The 25,447-nt window shown below is 38.9% G+C and overlaps 1 protein-coding gene across 2 annotated transcripts in view; it reads right to left on the bottom strand.

Annotated features, from left to right (window-relative positions):
• The window catches only part of LOC5578015 (b(0,+)-type amino acid transporter 1), a 218,615-nt gene that overhangs the window by 57,232 nt on the left and 135,936 nt on the right, over window positions 1–25,447 (bottom strand). For both annotated transcript variants that reach the window (XM_021848856.1, XM_001656705.2), the window contains exons 2-3: window positions 13,102–13,224; window positions 2,215–2,334 (exon numbers count right to left, since the gene is read on the bottom strand). In XM_021848856.1, coding sequence (XP_021704548.1) covers window positions 2,215–2,334; window positions 13,102–13,224 — 243 coding nt within the window. The remainder of the gene's footprint in view (window positions 1–2,214; window positions 2,335–13,101; window positions 13,225–25,447) is intronic.

The raw sequence follows: 25,447 nt of genomic DNA, 5'->3' as shown, positions 1-25,447 counted from the left end.
AGGTCCTCTTCCAGCATGGTCCACGCTTCATGTCCATAGAGGACCACCGGTCTTATAAGCGTTTTGTACATGGTACATTTGGTGCGAGGGTGAATCTTTCTCGACCGCAGCTTCTTCTGGAGCCCATAGTAGGCGCGACTTCCACTGATGATGCGTCTCCGTATTTCACGACTAACGTTGTTATCAGCCGTTAACAAGGATCCGAGGTAGACGAACTCATCAACCACCTCAAAAGTATCCCCGTCTATCGTAACACTGCTTCCAAGGCGGGCAGAGTAATTATTGGAATATTTAACAAACGAACGCTGCATAATTTCCTGCAGGATTTTCTGAAGAAAATCCTTGGAAAATCTCTAGTAGAACTCTTGGAGGAAGAACAGGAATAATTGCTGTAGCATTGTGTGGTCTTGAACCCTAAATAAACTATTAAATTGAAGAATCTATTGAGGATTTACTTTACAAATTTTTGAAGACATGTTTGAAAAAACTTTTTTTTTTGGAGAAATGAATGAGGAATACCCGGTTGTATCTATTGTGAATTTTCTGAAATAATTCCTAGTAATTTATGTGGAATAATCTCTGGTAGAGTTTATGTAACAATTTCTGTGATAATCAGTGGGGTAACGCTTAAAAAAGTGGTTCGAAAATGACACAAAGTAAGACTGAAAGAAAAAAAATAACATGAGAGCTTTTTTTGTTTGATTTCTTAAAAAATATTACTGTAGTTTTGAATCTGAGTTAATAATTACTGAAAAAATAATCGCTAGGGAATCCTGTAAGAAAGTCTGGAAGAATCAACGATGTAATTACATTGTTGGACTGGTGAACGATTTCCTGTAGCAAATTATGAAGTGATTTCTCTTAGCATAGCTTGAGAAATCTGTTGAAGATTGTCAAATCGAATTCCTGAGAGAAATATTATTGGAATCTTTATAATTGATTCTGAAAGGATCCCTGGAGGGAACTCTCCTGAAAAAAATCTGTAGGCAAATCACTAGGAGAATTCCTAAAGCTTTCCATGATGAATCTGTAAACCTATGGAATAGTTACTTAGTAATATTTGGAGTACAGACATTCAATTTTGAAAGCTTTAAGACTGGTTAGGTAACCATAAGAGATAGAACAGTAGTTTTTTCGGCAAAAATTTGCGCATTCAAAAATTCTAAAAGTGCTCGGAACTACATTTTTGCGAGAAAATATCGTATAAAAAGTTATTAAGAAAAAAACTGATTTTTCAGTACTACCCTAACTCGCGAACCATAAGAGGTAGAAATTTGGGTTCTTAGGCAAAGTTGCTCCAAATTGATTGTTCTAAAACATTGTAGGACATTGTGTATTTTGACAAAAAATCAAAATTTTGAAAATCGATCAAAAGTTGTTCTTTGAAAAACTTTTTAATTAAAAATTTCTCCACCATGAAACTTTGTCCCAAACATCTGTTTACTATCAAGATTCTATGGTGAAAATTTAAAAAATATTTAAAATGGGGTTTTTGTGTAATTTAATATTTAAGTTTTATTTTTGATTTTTTATGATTGTAAATATATTATTTTTTCAGTGTATATTTTTTTCTTATAGTCCCAACGGCTCAATACAACTTCTTCATAGAACATTTTTCTCTAAAATCAACAGTTTCGGAGTTAGAATTTTTCAAATAAGTTTCATGCAAAATATAATAGGCCATTTTCAAAAGTTATACTTGAGTCAAAATGATCAATTTTTCTACGGAAAACACTTATTCTACCATACAAAAAAACATATGCAAAATTTAATCCAAATCGAAGATGGTCGAGTTCTATGACTGACCGATTTGACATGGAATTCGTCTCATGGCTTCAAGGGCAAAGTACCTAATGGAGGCTTTGGAAATTTAGCCAATTTTTTTGTGTTATTGGGCTTAACTACGATTTTGTGTTGAAACAACTCAGGTTTGAGTAGAACCGCGTTGCCGTGTAGGCTGTATACAACAAGATGCAAATAGGTAACCGTTTGACCCCAAACGCTCCTATTTGAAGCGCAAACCTACAAGCAGCAATATCACGCAACCCAATATTAATCGATTCAGGCCCTTATCCACCCCCTCCTTGCATTCCACCACTTCAGTATTGCTCCCCCGTACTGCTCACGTCATAGAACAGATGAGTACACCTGGTCAACCATCGAAAAATAATTGTATTTGGTGCTCCTTGCGGCACGAAGGCCACACGTACTTACCGATCATCGTTCCGACAATTAAAGCCACCCCACTGAAGAGTCCCACCCGTCTCTTGAGGTGAATAAGGTCGTTCTGCGTTGAGCCCGTCCCCTCCAGCGAGTCCCGCATCCCCCCGGTCCCTGGAAAGGAAGAAACGAGAAAAAGAAAACATCGTAAGAAATTTGACATTTGCTCCGCTTAAGGACGAAAGAAGTTTTGGACGTCACATGCCGCTTTACGTAATTGATGATGGCCCGGACTTGGCGCCATTCGCCAACACGCCACCACAGTGTTCGGGGTACATATAAAAAAGCGGCCAAAACTACCAAAAATAATCTTCAGATTTTTTTTTATTAATTTAGAATAAACCTAATGAATCATACTACAATGATCCTTGATTGAAATTGTACTAGAATTTGATTCCATGTCGTCAACATGGCTTAAGTCAAATATATGAAAAAAAAAATAAAACAAGGTACACAATTCATATTTAAGGAATGAAATATATTACTTACACACTAAAAAAACCTCAATTTTGGAGATGACGCAATCGTCGATATTGACGTAATTGATCATGACACAAATTGAAATTCGAATCATTATTAAATCAAAGATGACGTAAACATTAAAACATGTAAATTCAGTTTCGTTTTGAGACATGAGCTGCAGTATTTTGTCACTTGCCTTGATTTTACAGCATAATGACTTAAAATTACTCGAACGATGACACAATCCATCGTAGCAAATTGGTGAAACGTCAAACGCAAACGAAACCAAACAAAATAAAGGAGGTAAAGTAATTTTTGGTGTAAAATCTTCACACTTCGAAAAAATCATGTAATTTTGTGTCATAGAAGACCGACATATTAGAACGAGTAAAGTGACACAAAATTACGTTCGATTTTATTTCTCACTCGTGGTTTAGTGAGCCTTAATAGTAATTTTACAGCTGTCAATGTTATATGCTGTAAATTCTAAATATGACGTAATTAGTAATTGCATGTCAACAACCCCCAAGGAATTCTTCACTTGTTTCTTTAGGGCATTGGTTATAAGTAATAAAAACACTGTTGTTATGCTTACATGTCACATCTTATTTTATTCTTGGCAACAATATTTAACAATTCATAATAACTCATAATGACTGGTTGGTTGCTGTACCACTGGGTACAACAGGAACATTTTCCATGATACCGATGCTAACAGTTTTTTTACGCAAACACGGCCGCAATGATATATAAACAGAAGTCATTTAACACTATTGCTTTGCAACTTTGAAAAAAAGTTTACTTGCACTGAACTGTACACCATGTCGAAGATTTTACACCAAAAATTACTTTGCCTTCTTTTTTTTGTTTGGTTTCGTTGGCGTTTGACGTTTCACCAACTTGCTACGATGGATTGTGTCATCGTTCGAGTAATTTTAAGTCATTATGCTGTAAAATCAAGCCAAGTGACAAAATACTGCAGCTCATGTCTCAAAACGAAACTGAATTTACATGTTTTAATGTTTACGTCATCTTTGATTTAATAATGATTCGAATTTCAATTTGTGTCATGATCAATTACGTCAATATCGACGATTGCGTCATCTTCAAAATTGAGTTTTTTTTTAGTGTGTTCGACATGGTGTACAGTTCAGTGCAAGTAAACTCTTTTTCAAAGTTCCAAAGCAATAGTGTTAAATGACTTCTGTTTATATATCATTGCGGCCGTGTTTGCGTAAAAAAACTGTTAGCATCGGTATCATGGAGAATGTTCCTGTTGTACCCAGCGGTACAGCAACCAACCAGTGATTATGAGTTATTATGAATTGTTAAATATTGTTGCCAAGAATAAAATAAGATGTGAAATGTAAGCATAACAACAGTGTTTCTATTACTTATAACCAGTGCCCTAAAGAAACAAGTGAGGAATTCCTTGGGGGTTGTTGACATGCAATTACTAATTACGTCATATTTAGAATCTACAGCACATAACATTGACAGCTGTAAAATTACTATTAAGGCTCACTAAACCACGAGTGAAAGATAAAATCGAACGTAATTTTGTGTCACTTTACTCGCTTTAATATGTCGGTCTTCTATGACACAAAATTACATGATTTTTTCGAAGTGTGTATGTTATCCCTATCTAGAAGCTTATTGCTTCACACTTTTATTGCGTAGTATTTTGTTGAATGTTCAACAGTAGACCTTTGATGATTTTGAACATATTTTGAATATATTAAGGTGATTATAAAAGGAAGCCAAATCTCAAATTTTCAAGAGCACAAGACTCGAGAACCACACAGCGCTCCGCTTTAAAAATTTATCCCATTGGTCACCTCCAGCAAGAAAGCAGTTTGATTAATTTCCTACGCTAACTGTTGACAGATTCTTCAGTCTTGTGCTCTTGAAAATTTAAAGTTTGGCTTCGTTTTATGATCACCTTAAGATAAGATATTTCGTCGATTAAGGATAAAAACAAATTTTGGTAAAACTTTTTTTTCTGACCATTGTGCTTGCGAGCAAAGAATACATTCTAGTCTTCGACCTTGGAAAGTGCGGGATTGGCCACACATACCGAGTGTAATTTGTGCGTTGCGAATTGCGGCTTTTACTGGCCCATCATCATATATTGCGGCGTCGCATCCATTATCATGATGACAAGACGAGAAACTCGTTTCCCGTGTAATTAAGTGTTCATTTCCGTTTCCCACGAGTGGTCAACACTTCATTAGGACTTGAGTTGCAAATGTTGATGTTTCCCATTGTTAAATTTGTTGATGTGCTAGATATACTAGAAATTGTGCGAATCATACAATATTCAAAAAGTTTGTTCGAAAAGAATAAAATTCTTCCGGACATTCACTGGTTTTTGTTTGGGTGCTCTTGCTGGTGTACAAGTGGACGATCCGTAATAATAACAGATTCCAAATTACACTTGGAAAATTAATCTACATTGTAGGCAAGTTAGAACATTCGCCATAGCGGAATATTTCAAGCTTGATAAGACGAACTAGATCGCTTACGACGATTTAAAAATTAAATTAGGGAAATAGACGTTTTACGGATTGCTGTAGATTTAAGTCTATATCAAACTGTAAATATTCCACAATTTATTTAAAATTTGTAAATAAAAGTTTAGAATGTTCTCTTTTGAATGATACACGGAAAATTAACTATATTATGTATCGAGAAAATATATTAGCGTAGGATGCAGATCCACATGAGCACTTTCATGATTCACTTTGGCATGGAGGTTTTTTCTCAACCGAATTGTTTGTCACTTAGCAATAAGAAGCGATTCAGTACGTCGCATATTGTGGCCAAATATGAGCTCTGTAGATTTCAAAAACTCCAATGTTGAAATGAATCAAAAGTACCGAAAATAGGATCCGGCTCCCTAAGTCGTTCACGCTAATAGCTAATTTTGCATCTATACCAATTTAATTTACTTCGACAATTACTTCCACTAAACAACCACAATAAATTCGGATAAAACTTCTGACGACCGAAAGGGGAAAATAAAGGCGTGCACCAGAATCTTAACGAGCACGAGAGCGCGTAGATTTATGGACGCTCGTTAAGCAATGAAACCGGTCGGTGGGTGGATGATGATTAAAAACGGAAGAAACAACTTCTTTTACCCACTCAGGAAAAGTGTTTCGCTCTTCGCCGGGGGTTGATGTCACTTAGGGTGATATGAGTTTTTTTTTATCTTCTCAAGACGAGCGTGTGTTGGCGCTAACCATCGTGTCACGATTTATGCGTTGTTACACATTTGTAGCTGTCAACAGTGGAACGGTGCAATGCGCTCGTTCGACTTTTGACTAGAGGGTAACCAGTATTGGTTAACCAAGATCAAACGAGTTTTTGATTCTTTCATATGTGAAAGATGTAGGTAGAATAGAAGCACCGATTTTAGCAAACCTAAAGAAAATAGGTTTCAAAACTATATGGATAGTCCGACATGTACTGCCAATATGCCAAATGAAAGCATTCATTCCATTTTAGGTATGGAAAATATCTGAAATAAACAGAAAGGTTATTTGTGCAATGAAACACACGTTGGACATTATAGCCCATCAGAACCAATGCCTGCAACGTTTTTAACTTCGATTCTCTAAATTTGGCAACCACATTAAATTAAACCACATTAAAATAAAGACTGGCTAAACTAGGAATATCCTGGCAATATTCGGTGAATTACCATTTAAATTTCAACTTAACACGAAATGTTTCATGTAATTTTGCTGTTGTGAAACGGTGTATAGTCATCCGCAATGGCTACAATTGGTTCTATGGTCAAAACCTGGGAGGGAGAAACCAATACGAAATTTATGTACGTCAAGGTGAGCCGAGATTCTGCTGTCACGAACTGTCACTGTGAGCCCAGATCTAAAACACTGGACAAACATAATAAAAGCGCGTAGTTAATTAAAACATATTTTTGTATTTTATCAAATGTGACAAATAATCGATTGAAAAGCTATTCATACCTTTTCAAAAGTAATGTCACAATAGCACCTTTTATCCAGATTGAATATAAAGTGTTCAAATACGCATTATTTTACTTTTGCCAATAAAAACGAAAATTAAATGCACAGAAAACTTTGGCCCTCTTTCCATGTTTGTCCAGAACGATCGAAGGAACACAACAAAAGAAAACCAGCGATTTTCATCAAGTCTGCCTTGATTGTCGTTGGCAAGCTGGACTTTTCTTGCAATTCGAAATAACTTTGTGCCATATTTCGTGTGTAATATCGGTGCCTCCATCCCAGGTTAAAACCAATGCTACTATCCTACTTATATTAGATTGATTTATTTATTACTTTTTTTTATCCACGCCTCCACACCGTTTATGCAACTCTTGGTCATCAGAATCAGACTATAATCCCAAAATATAGAGTCCATTGGGGTTCTCTACTATGGTTGTTGTGGGGAAGTCGTCAAAAGTCCTGAATAGCAAACCAGTTTTTATGAATGGTTAGCTTAAAACTTAAACGAATATTTATTAGCATGTAATATAATAATGTAACAGATTCCTTACATATTTTGGCTAACTTCCAAGTTGGAGAGGTATCTTTTCTCAACTTCTCAGGCCTAGACACAACGCTATCCGTACTATAAATCATATCGACATATGGAGAGAAAATTGGGAACAAACAATCAACAGGAACACATCGAGATAAGGAGGATATCGAGATATGGAGAGCGAAATCGTATGCAGAATGAAAGGACCAAAGCAATCATCGACATAAGGAGAGATATCGAGTTATAGAATATCGAGATGTGCCGAGTCAACTGTAGTTATAGTTTTAATAGTATTAATCCTAATTTAGATGAATTTACTTGTATTTTAATCAACTTTACGTTAGGATAAGAATTGCATGTGAAATTGAATTGTGTACACTAAATCTATTAGTCATTGTTTTTATCCTTATCTCATTCTCCTATGCTTTTTTACGATAGCTACCATCAGACCTACAGTCACTGTATTGGTCGAAACAGTCGACCACGGTGGTGTCCACAGTATTCATCGCCCACAGTTGAACTGTTTCAAGGGGGTGACGTGACATTCCCCCTCCCGTGGACCTTAGTTGATTTGGGACTTCCTTCTTAGGTTCACTCCTTTCAAGAACGTCGAGTCAGAGCCTGACGGACTTCTCCATCTCGCCCAGGGATCACCGCCTCCACTCGTCCTCGAGTCCACTTCGATGTCTCACCTACTACCAACACCAAATCTCCAACCTTTATATCTTAAACATCTTTGAACCACTTGGACCTACGCGTGATCACTGGCAAATATTATTTTACATCATTCACCACCTGAATTGCCTCTTCGATTGTCCTAAAGCTGTCCAGGTAGTCGTCAACATAATGATGCTCCTTGATTGCGGCAGCTGCCCGAGGGCAATGAGAAGCATATTGTTCGGCATTTGCATTCTTGACAAATTGAGCGGAGGAAGGTGAGCAGGTAGAACCGAACATTGTGACCTTAATTGCGTAGATCTTCACTGGTTCGGCGGGATTGTGACGGAACACAAACATCTGAGTGTCTCCATCACCTTTTTGCAACTTGATCTGCAAAAACATCTCTCTGATGTCTCCTGATATAGCCACCTGAAATAAACGGAAACCACTCTGCACTCTCGGCAAAGGAGTAGGTAAGTCCGGACCCTTTAAAAATAAGAATTTAATGAAACTCCGTCCCAAAACAGTCGTATTTTTCTTGGTTTTTTAGGGTTGACGACTACTCCTAAGGGAAGGAACCAAGTCTTCCGTGAGTCGATTGTAGCTACCTCAGATACGTTGACCTTACGAATGTACCCTTTTCGTTCAAACTCGTGGATTTGTTCGCTGATTCGTTGCATCATCGCTGGATTTGTACAGAACTTCTAGTGACTTCATTCTTAGAATCACCATGGGGTACGTATCTGGGAGCAACGGATCTTCAACCTTCCACAGGAGACCTGTTTCAAACCCAGTCCGTGTACGTCGGATTGTATCAGCATGTAGTTACCTCGATCTCCTGTCTTCGTTTGATTCAAGCTTCTCATTCGGAGCGGTAGCCCCTAGGTTGTCTAAGGTGAAGAAATCGCGTAACTGCGCACTTATCAAGTCGTCGTTAGTCGTTGCTGCAGCGGTGTGAAAGTTGACGCTCACCATTGGTATCGTAGCTGTAGAAGCCCAACCATAAAAACACAATCCAAGCCGGCATTTGGCGGTTAAAGGGTCGAATGAGTCACCTTCGTGAATCCCCAATGGAACACCTAGAATAATATTGTCTAGACCGATAAGCAATTTTGGTTGCACTATATCATAATCCTCAATCGGTAGACCTCTCAAGTGCGGGAAACGTGCTGCCATTTCCGTGAAGTTCATCCGCTGGGCTGGTAGTAGTAAACAGCAGACTGTGCGCGCATTGCGGAGTTCGTAGCGAGTTTTACTATGTTTCCCTGTTATTTCCAAACTAATCTCTTCTGATCTCAGTTAATTACGGTGTACGTTCCCAGTCCACTGCATTAGGACCAACGACACCTAGCTCTTCAGCAATCTTCTCTTCCAGCATTGTTATTTGGGAGCCTTCATCGATAAATGCGAAAACCGTCATACTTTTACCATTCCTATAGAAAACAACAGGCAGCACACGAAAAAGTGTATAGCCATCATCCGGTGCGAGTTCACCCGCTGATACATTAACAGAGTGGATGGATGTGACTGAAGCCGAAGGCGCGTGAAGAAGGGTATGATGTTTGAGTCGACATCCCTCAATTGCACATCCTTACCATGATTTGCATGGCCATTTGCCGTGGTTGTTTAAGCATGTTTGAGAGAGACCCTTATTCTGCACTTTCTTCAAACGTTCCTCTAAGTTGAGCTGCTTAAAGTTGTAACATTCGGTCACTCGATGTCCCTCGCGTTCGCAAACTGCGCATGGCTTAGATGGTTTGCGATTGCTTCGTACTGGTGGCGCTGATTTGAGCGACGGAATATTCTCACTAGTTCGCAAGATGCTCCTCTTGGTGAGCCGTTTGTAGGTGGTCGACGAAGTTCTGTGCGGTTGACCAAAATTCTAAGATTGATTCGGGACGATCGTATCGCGGGCCTGGAGTTCGCCGTATCTTCTCGTGCAATGCTCGAATCAACAGCTCTGGGTGACCGTAGATTATGCGAAGTGTGTTGATTACCTTTGGTACATTGGCAGGAAGTAGGAGTCGGCTCCGCACTGCCTCTCGGGCATGACCTGTGAGACACCGTTCAAGACGCACAAGATTTTCCGTATCTGAGTATCCACATGAAAGCGTAGACTGCTCAAAGCTACTTATAAACAGTTACCAGTCGGCTGGATTCCCACTGAAGTGTGGAAGAACTTTGCCGACAACTTGTCTCGCAGCTACTTGTTGCGAGCTGAGAACTCCGGGTATCTCGCTCGACGTATCGGCGAAGATTCTATATCCAGACCATGCCCAGAGTGAACACGTTTCTGATGCGAATTGCGTTGAGCAAAGTGCGGTTCCAGTGAATGATCTGCCTCCATTTGGAGATTAGGTAGATTGCCGTACCGATTGGGAGTGCTCCAAGACGGCCCTTGATGACACGATCGCCGAGCGTGAACACTTCCATTATCACGTGGTTCGCGTAAATAATTCCCTGGTGGTTAGGAATATATTGTAGCGGGCAATGCTGCTACTGGCCTCGAAAATGACACATACTGCTGGAAAGGCTCCCTGATGGTGGCTGAATGAATTTCCCGACCGCCGATTATTCGATTTGGAGCGGTAGTTAGACCTTCGGGACGAACGTTGGAGATTCATTACATCTCGATTGTGAAACTCCACTGCTGGTAGTTTTGGTTTACTTGTACAGCCGATTGGTGCTTCAATAATCAGTGTCGGAACTTTTTTGGGGGCCGGAGGAACCATTTCAATTTAAGGTAGTATATGATTCCCCAAAATTTTCCTACCGGTCGTCCCTAGGGATATGTTGCTCGATAACCAATCCAAAACCTTTTCACGGGAGTTCGTTGTAGATTCAACCACACTGCCGCGTTCGGAAATCTGTAGCACAATTTCGTTTTTCTTTGCTCTTTTTGGATCGATTGTTGCTTCCGTAGACGCATCTTTTCGCTTCCAATTGCCGTTGTCGCAAAACCGTTTCTTTCTCTGCCAGTTTCTTCTGATCTTCGAGCTGCTTCTTCTTTTCTTCCAGCTGACGTTGCGCTTCCTCATGCTCCAATTTCTTGAGTGCTTCTTCTTCATCAAGCTCGATTTGTTTCATTTTGGCTTCCTCTTCGATCAATTCTAGCTGCGCTTTTACAATAGACGATCGACTGCTTGAGGCAATCGAAAACATCTTGCTTACTACATTCGAAGTAGTTTTGCTTACCGATATTTTACCGGGTGGTGTATGTTTCGTGTGAGACCGTAGACGGGTGGAGATAGTGGAGCCTGCTGCATCCTGACTTCTGCACTGCAGGCAGACGAACGGACGGATCTGCAGGGATTCAGTTACTCCGGCGCAATCAAAGTGCTCCCACCAGCGGCATTGATCACAGACTATCATGTGTGCATCAGACGATTCCGGCTTTTGGCATAAGTTGCACGTAAATTCTGATCGGTTGTGATGTACCTGCATCGTTTCAACCCACGTACAAAATATCTTTAAGATTTTTGTGGGCAGTCGTTCTTGAATAGCAAACCAGTTTTTATGAATGGTTTGCTAAAAGCTAAAACGAATATTTATTAGCATGTTATATAATAATGTAACAAATTTCTTCATATTTTGGCGAACTTCAAAGTTGGAGAGGTATCTTATTTCAACTTCTCAGACCTAGATACAACGCTATCCGTATTACGCGTTGCAAGACAAATTTTGATTCATGGAAAATCCAGAGCTACTGATTGCCAAATTTTCCAACAAAATTATCATAGTCACCGATGACTTTAACGATTATATTATGGCTGTTTATTTTGTATCAACTGTCCCAATGAATTCTATGATTTCGACAAATTTTGTTGAATCTCACACCCTCTCGGTTGTCACACGAAAACTTGTAGAGAACCACTATGAAGAGGAGATTCCGCTAGTTCAGAACTCATGTATTAATTGCGCCATTCCATCCTAAAGAGCTGATGGGAATGTTTAGCTTTCGTTGATAGTACATCTTTTTCAAAAATGATTAAATCGTGAATACAGCTGCATGCCAAACCATTGGGAAACCCTTGAGAATCATTCTTTAAAATGGATAGTGACGCAATTCCCGATGTAGGAAACACTTTATCCACGGTTTCCAGCTACGTTGGTGTAGTTGAACCGTATACATGCTAAACTACAAATCAGCATGAGTTTTTTTAATTTGCAGAATCTCTCCAACAACATGCTGTGGTTCATTTGTTCTGTGCGGGGATTGATAGCTGCGCGTTATTTCTGCGAAGCAATCCAAATTTTTAAATTTCCCCGCAATACTATCAAGTTTCCAAATGGTTCTGAATCATTTAAATCTGGTCTAGTAACCTTTGATAATGTTCATATCGACATATGGAGAGAAATTTGGGAACAAACAATCAACAGGAACACATCGAGATAAGGAGGATATCGAGGTATGGAGAGCGAAATCGTATGCAGAATGAAGGGACCGAAGCAATCATCGACATAGGGAGAGATATCGAGATGTAGAACATCGAGATGTGCCGAGTCAACTGTAGTTATAGTTTTAATAGTATTAATCCTAATTTAGATGAATTTACTTGCATTTCAATCAACTTTACGTTAGGATAGGAATTGCATGTGAAATTGAATTGTGTACACTAAATCTATTAGTCATTGTTTGCATCCTTATCTCATTCTCCTATGTTTTTTTTACGATAGCGAAAAAATCGACCGCTGTGGTGTCCACAGTATTCATCACCCACAGTTGAACTGTTTCAGGGGGGTGACGTGACATTTGATAGTTTTCAAGTCAACATAGTTTCGGATGCTTCAATAGAGAGATTATAAAACGCCCAAAATTTATCAGTTTTTGTATATCACCCATGACCAAATAGGGAATCACTATAACCATAACTAGTAAAGATTTCCTATTATTTTTTATATGAATTGAAAACCTATGGCTATGATTGGGCTGTTTTCTGAAATCACTGGATGCAAAACAAGTCAAGTTGCTTATTGAGATGATAAATATAAATAGTTAATGACATTCTGATTTAAGGCATAACAATCCATTATAAAACCTCAAAGTATGAAACATTGTTTTCGTTCAAATAAAACAAATCATTTCACAGTAAAGGACAGTCCTACGATAAATTTTCATAAATACTGCTTCGATTTTGAGCGAAAAAGCTGGTATAAAAAAAGTATTAAATAATGATGGTTATTTTCCTATTAAGAACCAACACTATATTGAAAGTTGAGTAAGCTTACCTGATGAGTCGGTCTCTGCCGCTTCGGACGTCCCTCGCCCGATACTCCCGTTGGGATCTTTTGCTCCGTTCCCGATTTGGGCGCCCCAGTTTGCCTTTGATACGTCACTGATTGAAACATGTCCTGTTGGGATGAGAAAATCGCGAAATAAATAGTGAGTCAATTGAGTGTTGTTGAGTTTAACGTATTAGTAGAATTAGAAGAATCATTGGTCACATAAGGGTCAATCAAATGTAATGAGGACTCTTACTCTAACTAATTGAATCGGCTAATATCCTTAGCGTATATTAAATTGTATTGGAATTTATCTTACTTAGCTTAGTGTGCCTCTATTTATACAGGGTCAAAACCGGCACCGGCCACGTTCTTGCAGCCAGGTGAGGAATGTTAGTGAGTAACCTTTGCTATTTGGAGACCATGTTTACCTCTGCATCTACACAAAGATTACTGGGAGGGAAGTTTGTTAACGAGTGACCATTTGATATAGTTTTCAGCGAAAACGGCTGTTATTTTTCTGATTTGTGCTCTTGAAAACATAAGGAATCCCAAGTAACAATTTTAGTTTTACGAATTACTTCCAGGGTGCTATAAATAAACGCCCATAAAACCACGATCAAGGCACTGTTGCCTTCATCGCATCCCCCAAAACCTCTTGTAGATTAGAACGTGACTAGTTGGCCCACTCTGAAAGAGGCTATGAAGTACATATTTATGTCACACAAATAAAGCAAAATAGCATTAATGGAAATTTTGAGGCCACCTGTTCTAGATGAATGTCACTTCATCTTGAAAATGATTTTATCATAACGTCGATCTTACAACGTAAACAAAACAAAATAAGAATGAAAACGTCTGTGATAATTTATTTCGTAGTGCTTTTTATATGAAGTGATTTCTTTGGATATAGTGCTCAAATCTTTAGTGCCGAGTGAGATTTACTGTGAAATGTGATGAGATAGGAGAAAATTTGCCTGTGCCCCCACTGAAAGTGGCATATTTCTAATAATTTTGCGATTGCTAAAATAAATCACCAGGTGAAGGATTGAACATTTTTTGGTTTGATTGGGCAGTTATTGTGCTTTAAATTATATTCAGTCAGTTTAATCATCACACCATAGCATCTTATGAGTGAATTCATGGAGATAATATGATTAGAAAAAATGAAATTGTGGCAACCAGAGTGAAATAATATGGCGGAACCATAATTGATAGATTGCCATCGACAAATGCTGTGTTGTCATCATAAATATACAAATAAGGGCACATAGTTAGCATTCGGCATTTGTGGATGTAAAGTTGCCTTTATAAATGCTGATTGAAGATGATTCAGATTTTTTTCGCTTTTTGTGGTAACAGAGCAGCATTCAACAAAGCTTAACAGTTTGGGTATGTTATTATGAAGAATATTCGCACAAACGGACATTAGTTTGTCGTTTTTCCATGAGGAATAAGTGTTTGCAATGCATCGCAATGCATTCGCAATACATCTGAAGAGCCCAAATACTGATTTCAAAGGTATAAATAAGGTAAGTTATCGATATTCAAGAGCAAGTCAATCAGTTTAAAAGCAGCTTTTATTACAACAAGGTGTATTATATCAATCTTTTATCATAGCCGTCACAAATAAGTATCATTCAGCCACCACTAGCAGTTTAAATGAGGTATTATATGCTGCAATAAAGCTGGTTTTGTTGCCACAAAATTTTAACTTTATAGTTGTAACCAGTTGTTACAATTTTTACTTGCTGGCTCCACCGCAAGTGGATATTCCCTTTTTCCCGAAATAACATTACGCCCTTTCCAAAAGTAAGTCTCCCACTAACACTAGTGTATGGGACAGGGGCGGCACTCAGTGGCTTGATGAGTGTTCGAGCTCTGCACCACTCACAACATTACATAGTGTGGGTAGCGGCTTTTGAGCATTGTAAAACGGCTCTCCGCGGTGTAACATAAGTTCGCCCGGATATGTGCTTTTCGCTCATAGGGGGAGCACAAATCGCTATTGGGGTAAACCGCCATGTTATGAGCATAACTGTCAAAAATCGTTCGTGACTTTTAAGCACGAACGATTTTAGATAGTTCGGCTCCACTGATAAATTTTAAGTTCTTATAAATAGTTTGAAACTGCTAAGAAAGATCTCTTTTGCCTGGAAAATCTGAAAGTGATAAGAAGTGCGCGTTGTTAGTTGAAAGTTTTTTTTACAAAGGTTAGAAGTAAAGTGATAAGAAAAGTGGAAGTGTTAATAATTAGTGCTTTTGTTTTTTTGTAGATAGGTGGTGATTGTTAGTTGGACAATAGACAATTGTTAGTATTGTTAGTCTATTAGTCAATAGTCAAAGCTGCTTAAATAGTGTATTAGCAGTATTAGTATGGTTAGTAACAAAAAGTGATCATTGTTTTCTAAAGCTAATGTGAATAAAACCAATTATAGATAACACGCTAAAAACATACGAAACAGTGTGAAACAACAGTTATATTAAGACAAACACAAGAAAAAGGTAATTTGATGTTTTGTGAATAGTTGCTAGTTTGTTAGAGGCTAAAATATGCGACGTCACAGGGTACTAATTTTGTGTGCAGGTCCACGAAGCGGGCCTTTTTCTTCTCCTTTTGAGTTTTTCTTCGGCAGACGAGTTCCTGGAAAGTGCTAGTGACACGGAGTGAACGGAAGTGGCCAGAATCGAAGCGCAACCAGGCAGAGACAGCCCAGACGCCATCGCTGTCCGAGAATTCGGGTCGTTACCGTCAACGAACGACCGTTCCGTTACACCACCGCCATCTTCCAAGCCCCAGTGCCTCCGTAGTCCACCGCCATTGCCTCCGTCGCCATTCCATCAAGCGACCAGTTTCCCGTCGGGAATCTTGTTCTTCGCCGCCATCAACGTACACCGCCGGTGGCCCGCTATTGCCATCGGGTCTCGTCCGGATTGTGTCACCGCCAATCGACCGCCTTCGTCCACCATTGAATCCATGGAAGGTCCAGTCAACCGCCGGTGAAGTCCGTTAAAGCCACCTCCAAGAACCGCATGCCACCGAACCCGCCACCAACGCCACCAGGACCGTGATCCGTTTATGCAGCAAGCACGCAAGTACCCCTGTGACATGACGTCAGCAATAAATTGTAATCGTTATTATGGAACTTTGCCTCAGAAGCTATTAGTTCGAAGAGCATAGCCCTGGTTAATTAATATTTCCACTTCTTTTCGTATTTCCGCTTTGTCGGGTTCAAAAGGAACCGAATTTGCTTCCACTTTCGGATTTCCCTAGCAGTTTCACTATTTCGAATTTAAACACCCTTTGGTGTCGAACATTGCAGTTTAGTTCAAACGACACGTGTGAAGCCGGTGGGCTGTAGTCCATTTCGAGACGTTTCAGCTCTTAGTGAGTGCCTCTCAACTGTTTGGGTGTTGAGGGAACAAGCCGATAAGCGACCCTGAGGATTCCTTTAACCCTTAGCTAGCAGGTAACATAGTTTGTCTCTAAAAGGTTTTGAAAACAACTAATAGCTGACTCACAAAATATAATCTTCTAGCAACGTTAAATGTCGCCTCTAGCTATCCTAGCATTCACGTAACTGTGATAAAACATTAATAAATCCACACGAATGCCAAATTGCTGTGGAATTGTTACTTGGGATGGCTTCGTTCCATATTCACCTTAAACTCGAAAAGATCCTACTTCACAAGTTCTTTAACGTATGCAAAACGCCATGGCGCTAACGAATACAAAGTAGTGTTCAATACATAATCACACGTCATGAGTCATGACATTTTACTCGGTTCATTCACGGGCCAATTTCCCAACAACAACTTTTGCTCTCGCTCTCACCTATTCGGACACACGTTAAAACTAATTCAATTGAAAAAAATCGGTACATTACCGTGCCTACATAATACAGATGTTGAAGATGAGAAAAAAATGGATACGTTTACATTTGTTAGTTATTGGTTTGCACGCTCACATTACTAATCGTCACAGATTTGCGTTTCACAATGCCAGTCTTAAAGTTTAGGATTCTGAAAATTCATTTCCGATTATGTTTGTTCTGAATTTCTTTAAACGATCGTGCTAGATCCGTGAAAACAAAAATTTAATAGCCCAGAAATCCATTTCAATAATTGAAAAACTCGATTGCCGTAGGGTTTCCCTCCGTCGGGAAACCTTGAGTAGTGACGCGAGATTTTCGTAATGAAATTCTCTCAACAACAAAATCGACGACGCCGACGATGAAACATTGCGATATGCGAGAGCAACAGCATGGTAGCGTAGCTGGTTTAGTTGGCAAGAAACAACGGATGGCGCTTTTATTCGTCACAGTCTCCCCCTGATAGCTTATGTCTATAAATAAAACACACAGTAACGTCCGAATAGTTGAATCAACCACCATGCGACTCCATCGGATTCGACCTATTACGACTCTCTTCAAAAGTGCAGTAGTGGAATGCTCTCTCTCCGTGATGATCAAATGTTGCATTCAGCTATATAGCACCTGTTGTCAAACTTGAACCAATAATAACCGGATTGCCCCAATGAATTCTAGGTCGGGCTATGGACACATGTCGGCTTTCAACGGAACAAGTGGTCGTCGGCGTCCCTAGTCAAAGGTTGAATACTTTCCCACTTGTTGTCTACGAGTCGTTAAAACATTAGTAACATCTCTGATGAGTGCGTGTGCTGGTAATTGGCTCGATCATAAAACGCCATTTATTCGCACATTAGAAAGTGATATCGTAATTTTAATAAGTACACGCTGTAACCCCCATTTACTCTGTTGCTATGTACGTAAATTTCATTTGCCTTATATCACCTAAATGGGATTCGTGTCTACTTGGCATTCGTTTAGCACATACTTACGATTTTTTATATATTCAGAACATTGAAGCTTGTGTAAAACCAAAGGAACATCTTAAATGTAACTATGTCCTTCGTGAATTTCTGAGATACACAACTGTTATGTGCTGAGTTAAACGCCTTTTTAAGGTTATCCAAGTACTCATTTGAATCAATGACCTTTATGACGTCAATGAATAAGGTTAAGAACCAAACAGGATTAATAAAATATAAAATAAGTTTCGAGTTTAACAATTGTTTGCAGTTCTCCAATCAAAAAATTCTTTAAATTCTTTTTCTTTCATCTCTAGATTCTTCGAATCTACAGGCAGATTACCAGAAATCTTATCTTTATTCTTATTTAACCCTGCTTCTCAGCTTAGAGTTCTATGAACACTGAGAGCTTTCTTTGCCAAAGTTGCCATTTTTGCATTCGTATATCGCACGATATCCACAGAAGCCAAACTCAGTGAATCGAACCCACAAATCTTCTGCATGGTTCTGCATTGTCGGTGGACGTCACCACTAGGCTTAGGAAGGCTCCAACCAAAAATCTTTCAATGGTCTTGGATTCCCAATATTAAGTTTCGCTTTAAAACTAAACAAAACAGAAACAAAGTTTACAAAAGCTTATTTCGATTCAATATACTTCTGGTGAACAGATCTAATTGATTAGATTGCTTGAAAAGCCCGGTGTGTTGAAAGCCGAAAGACATCAATTTCCTTCAAAACTGTGTGAATCTGTACCCAGCTTTCCGTGCAGAAGCTGTACGCATCAGTAAGAGAGAAAGAAACCATTTCACTAACACTCCTCAGAATGGGCGCCTTCTTTCCTTTCGTGAATGACGCACGAAGCTATCGATAAATTTCGCCCAGATGTGCTTTCACGCGAAACTGTACTTACCAACCTACCGGCGTATATATTTCCCACGGGCTGCAATAACACCCAAATTAGACCGAAACGCTCGCTGAAGAGATAGTGGAGGGGTAGGTGTTCTTCATGTTGGCGGCGCCGAAAATAAAGCAGGTGATGATAAACGAGCTTCCGTAACATTGTAGGCAGTGCATGTCTCGGCTCGCTATCTGTTCTCGGATCTGACCAGACAGCGTCGCGGATATAGAGACAAACAGACGTCACACTCTCGACACTTCACATTGATTCTTAACGCTTGATTCCAATATCAGCTGCACAAACTATGAAAAACGAATACAGTCAACTCTTCATGATTCGATATTGCAGAGACAATCGAGCTAGGGAGGTATCGAGTTACAGAACACAAAACCAGTGCAACTGCGATTCAAGGTATCATCGAGGTAACCATGAAAACCAACTTTTGCTATGGATCTCTAACTCAATATCGAGATACGAAATATCTAGCAAGAGAGATTCGATTATAATACACATAACGTAAAATTCATGTTATGGAAAATCCTCGATTCAAAAAAAAAAAACAAAAATGGAATAACGGAGATTTGATAGAATTTGCTCTTCAGAATGCATCGTTCTTGTAAAATTACGTCCAATGCGACTGGAAAGTTTTCTGATCCGAACCAAATTATGTTCAATGTGACGAAAAATAACGTCATATGTTTCTCAAATTCACGGTGTACACGTTTTTTTTTCTAAGTATGTAGGTCATTGATTTGCCACTCGCAGAAAATTTGTTCCAAATCTTACATCTGTCTGTCTATGGGCTGTATATCAACCAGCTGAATTAGCCTGGTGACGGGTCATCTAAATGAACTGAAGCAAGCTTCCCGTTCGTGATCGATTGAACGGAGGATGGATGATTGATCGGAGGGATAGATTTGTGCCTGTGGGTGAACATTACACAGCCTTGGGGTGACTGCACCTGAGGGAGAACGCAGTTTAGATTATAACTCCCACGTGTTGGGAGGTTCAGGCATTGCAGATTTTGTTCTCAATTGATTTCGAAGCACGATCAAAGCAAGCGAAGAAAACTATCGCATCTGTATCGGTCCATGATGGACAATAAATCGCAATTTGTAACAATTTTGATAAATGATAAAACCGCAACTTCGAAACTTGTTAAGATGGATTTTATCATGCACTGCTATCCCCCCGATATAATCAGAGCTGAAGCAGTAGACGATAAAAAGACTATCGTCACACATCATGAGTTGCGGATCACGATTGGTACAGAGAGTGATATAAGTGAGAGATACTCTCAATTTTCTCAGAATTCATAAATTGGGGAAGTTTGACTGTAATTGTATTTACATGTAGGCTTCACTGTAGCTGACGCTTTATAGCAGTTCTTTGAAGTCACTTTGGTTGTAGTATTTTCATTCTCAAACATAGATAAAAGTTTAGAATCTATTAGCGGCCTATGAAGTGATAGTTCCATAAAATTCGGTGTTTGGAATAATAAAGACAGATATCAAATAAACGGGGCCCAGATAGCCGTAGCGGTAAACGCGCAGCTATTCAGCATGACCATGCTGAGGGTCGCGGGTTCGAGTCCCGCTGGTCGAGGATCTTTTCGTGAAGGAAATTTTCTCGATTCCCAGGGCACGATATACACATGCAAAAATGGTCAATCGGCAAATAAAGCTCTCAGTTAATAATTGTGGAAGTGCTCATAAGAACACTAATCTGAGAAGCAGGCTTTGTCCCAATTGGGACGTAATGCCAGAAAGAAAGAAGATCAAATAAACTGAAAGGAGACTTGGTTGAAAAAGCTTGTGAAAACCTATCTCATCGGGTGATTTTCCATCGCTCGGTAATGTGAACGGTACGATCCACGCTGCCTGCTCTTTGCGAAGAGCAGGAAAATATTCATTTCGATCATCTTCATGCGGGCTCGCAACAATCACGCTGAACTTGCTCCGCTCAAAAATGAATGCCGAGCGCACAAAATTGGCCTCTTTTCGTGCAGCACAGATTCTGTGCAAAGGGGCTGTACAGTTTGGTGCAAACGGTGGTAAACAAAACTGAATGAGTGAAATGCACACAGAGGAGGAACGCTTGGAATGCGGAATTCGCTTCCATTTTTGTTTTGCTTCTGAAAACATAAAAAAAAAACTTTCAAATTTTTAAAGTTTTTCAGAGATTTTTTCATTTGCATAACCGAAGCGGAAGCAAATGGGGAAAAAACTTTCGCAATTGCGACCATCTTCCGGCTTTTCGCTAGAAAACATCTAAGAAAACTTCCCATCTTACCAACGGCCAACTGTTTGCTGCCACGCGGGAGATCATTGACAGTACCGTTTCCATCGATCCCCGCACAGCCGAAGGCCAACACGTCGGCAACTCACAGAATGAGTGCGACCTACACAGAATTTAAACTCAGTCAGCCAGTTCTGCATTGGTTGCCTCATTCTGTGTAGTATTAACACATGCGCTGCGTGGAGCTGGCTTAGCGTGGAGTGTTTGCTTGACTTTACGAGAAGAAGCAGCTTTGCAATGAATCAGGAGAATGGACCAGTGCACGAGTCCACTATCTGACGTTTGAGCGGTGCCGTGTTATTTACGTGACCATGGCAACAAGTGAATTCGGCACCGCTCAAAAGTCAAATTAGTGAACTCGTGCATAGGTCCATAGGCCAGGAGAAGTGGATGAACTTGTCATTCATTTTCCTGTCAAAATTCATACAAAATCTACTTTTTCTCTGCTATAAATTCACTCTGGGTAAACCACTTCCCCTGGCCTATAGGCCAGGAGAAGTGGATGAGCTTGTCATTCATTTTCCTGTCAATTTTCATACAAAATCTACTTTTTCTCTGCTATAAATTCACTCAGGGTGAACCACTTCCCCTGGCCTATGAACAGCGCGTGGATAAATGAATCCTACGAGTGGGAAGACTTCACGAATCACTTATCGGTGTGTTCATTTTGCTTCTTCGGCATTGCATCCGTTCGCTTCTTGCGATGCTCTTCGTGACGCAAAAATGAAAAATGAATTTCGGCGAATGTTGGATCGCGAAGATGCGTCGATCATTGTTCACGAAGAAGATCCATCGCAACACTGTTTTAAATTATTTGCTAGTTAATCCAAACATGAAGCGATGACGATTAATTTTTGCAACATAAATTTTATTCTAGAAGTCTAGAAAATATGTTCGAGCAGATATATAAATATTGGAAAACTAGATTTCCAAAATTTATTTTACCTTAAAACTACTCAATTTTTTTTTGTTTTAAACTGTTTGCCGTTAAATCAAAATTCATGGTGATTACAATGCATTGATTGAAAAAGTCTAGTCAACGCGTCAGAGCAGAAATAAAGCTTTTTGTTTACACTTATTGTTTTACACAAAGAGCTACTAAAAACTCAAGGTTTTACCCTGTTTGTCTGTAAATCAAAATGCAAAGCAATGATGTGTTGCGTTTTATTTGACAATAATTTGCGCGCAATTGTGGGATACCTTGGGCATTGACGGGTTAATGTGGGTAATCAATCACTTTTTTTATTCACTTACCCCGCTGGGACATGTGGTTGGCCGAACGCCATTTGGCCGAAAGGGTTATTTGGCCGAATGCTATTTGACCGAATGCCGTTTTGCCGAAATTGAAAATAATATTAAACTACGGTTAGCATGGGCTTGAAATAAATTTCAAAGAGCTTATTCTGCTTATTCTTAAAGAATGATAAATCATTATTGATGTACAGATAATTAGCTCTATAGTGTTAGTTAGAAACAGTAAATGCTGAAACAAGAACGCTTCAAATGTATTCAATCATTCACTTCTCTGCCAGAAGTAAGAGCTGTCAGCAAAGGTTTTCGCATCGCATTTGTCGTCTTGAAGGCCTCTGACAGTATCTAAAACGGTTCGTAACTTAATCGTCCTTCTGCAGGATCGGGTTGCTTCGATCTGTCGATATGTACTAAGTAAAATATTTCATAGTTCTAGCAATCACAAGCCTTTGTTTTTTTTTTCACAACGGAGAACCAGTGAGCTTCTTCAACGTAAGTGTTCATTGTGTCGTTCGGTTTACTGCTTTACGCAAGCAAAGGTACATAGTTCAGTTCACACGTTGCAATAATAATCTTGGAGGAGAAAGACATCTCACCTACACAGATAAAAATATTTAAATTTCAATGTAGCGTAAACAGAAGAGTATAGTAAAAGTTAATCAAATTCATCTATTATTACAGCATCACGTTTAATTTTCAACTAAAGATGCTTGAATGTTACATGATTGTGTAAATTTAAAGTGCATTCGATTGAAAAATAAACGAGTTGGCGTTGACAATTGATGCTCCAAATATATGAAATTTACAACATATTTTTAGCTGTGTAAGTAAACCATCGTACAAAAAATATATTTTTTGTAATAGACTTCTTATAAACGAGCGTAAATTCCTATAACTCTGAAAAATTCTACACTCTTAAAAGAATAGCCTATGATTAAAGGAGGAAAAATCTCTTATGAAAATTTCAGCACGTGTAATGCAAATACAGTCGACTCTCCACATCTCGATATCTCTCCCTCAGCGTTGTAGCAATTTGATCGGCCAAACGACTCGTTCGGCCAAATGGCATTCGGCCAAATGGCGTTTGCCAAACAGCGTTCGGTTAAATGGCCGGACACTACTTCCCTACTGTACCTTACCCCGAATGACAGCACCCCGAATCCCATCAAACCGAATTCCATATCCCCTAACGACCTATAACCCCGAATGACATTACCCCGAATTCCAATATCACGGGGCAATGTTATTCTAGGTAGTTGTACATTCTAAAAACAGCATTCGGTGTACTTTTATATAAAAAAATGAATATTTTGTTTAATTCGTAACGCTTGAGCCTACTCTCCTCCTTCCCCTAGACCGTTACGTAATTTGAGGACGCACCCAAAATGAATTTGATATGTTTATGGATGACAGAAAATCATGTTGAGAACCTCGTAGCAAAGGCTCATACATTGTTAAGTAAAAACTAGGATAGCTAGAACAACTCAAGTAACATTTTCAGAGAGACTTGTTTTTATGAGAGTTTTATGTCCGTTATGTATGCCGTCGGTATAAGTTAATAGGCACATCATAAGTGTACCTTACAACCCTATTAAAACCATATCAAAGCTAAACGTTACAATATCTTATTTGATTTTTAAAACGTTATACAGGTATGTTCCGTTTTTGTCACGTTCCGATTTTATCACGCTCCGTTTTTGTCACGTTCCGATTTCGTCAACAAACTATTCCGTTTTTATCAACACAAAAATATTGAAAATTATTATTTTTTCGAATGCTTAGAATATAGTCTAAAAACTTATTTTGAAGCTCATCAAATGTTTTTTGAATGTCTCAGAGTTGGATTTTCGACATTATGTTAGTGTTGTGCACATGTATTGTGGGTGTCAAGTCCTATAGTAATTCAATGAGGGTTGCCTCCTTCTCGGCCTCCTTTTGTTTAAACAGAGTGTTCAAGCTTGACTAGGGCTACTAGACAACATTAACACATCCTTCAACAGTCGAGAGTTGCTACGGCCACGTCCTAGCAACAGCTGAAGATTGTAAGGGTCGTCCATAAGCCACTTGGTCATTTTTTTATTTTTGGACCTCTCTTCCTCTGTGTTTTGTCCACACAACAATTTTAAAATTAGTATGGACTGTGGTCATTGGCCAGACACCCCCTCCCTCCTCCAATAAATGACCACGTTGTTTATGGACGATCCCTTAGTTGAATTAAGTACGTATTCAAAATAAATTAAGTACCTTTAGAGCTGCAGGTATCCTTATTTGTCTTATTACACATGGCATCATGGGGTATTCGATATAAATGTTATTGGCATATTCGTTCAGACAATGTTCAATTTCTTGTTAAAAGAGATGAACTAGGGAATAAATTTAAAATATTTTGTCATAGAAGTAGAGGCGATTACATTTAGACCAGAGACGAAATAAAGACGCTGTAATGAAGCTCAAACTGGGTACCCGTTCTAGTATTAAATTCGTTACCCAAATTTGACAGATTACTGTACACTTTTCTAAGCACTTTGCTTTTGCTCAAGTACCATAAATGTTTGGGCAACGACACACGGTGCAAGATCGACTTTATTTCGTATTTGATAAGACTAGTTATCAACCCGTTATATTTTGGATAAAGAAACTTTCATCATTTTTTATTTCTTTTGACTCAAACATGATAGAATTTCACAGATTATAGCAAGAGTTCTTATTCAAGAGGGAGAGGACAAGAATCAGTAGAACATAGCAATCTAAAGAAAATTTCTGAATCTCCATTAAATAAGTTAACATCAAGGAAGGAGAAATAGGGCTAAAATTATTGAAAATTTAAGAAGCTGTCTATTTGCCGTTAACACACTATGCACCTTCTTATTACAAATTTGTTGGGATCCTGATCTTCAAGAAGACACTCATCTCTTCTTCACTTAGAAATAAAGATATTTATGAAGAGTGTTACACTAACTGGCGTTAGCCTATAATGCATCTAATTTATTGAAACAATCAACAACACATTTTCCAACCAAAAAGCTTCAATGCTTTGACAAGGATGCTTGTGGTTGAGTATGTATACTTCTATG

The sequence above is a fragment of the Aedes aegypti genome, chromosome 3 (assembly GCF_002204515.2).
Source record: "Aedes aegypti strain LVP_AGWG chromosome 3, AaegL5.0 Primary Assembly, whole genome shotgun sequence".
In the NCBI taxonomy this organism is placed as follows: domain Eukaryota; kingdom Metazoa; phylum Arthropoda; class Insecta; order Diptera; family Culicidae; genus Aedes; species Aedes aegypti.
This window is presented reverse-complemented; position numbering and strand designations above follow the sequence as displayed.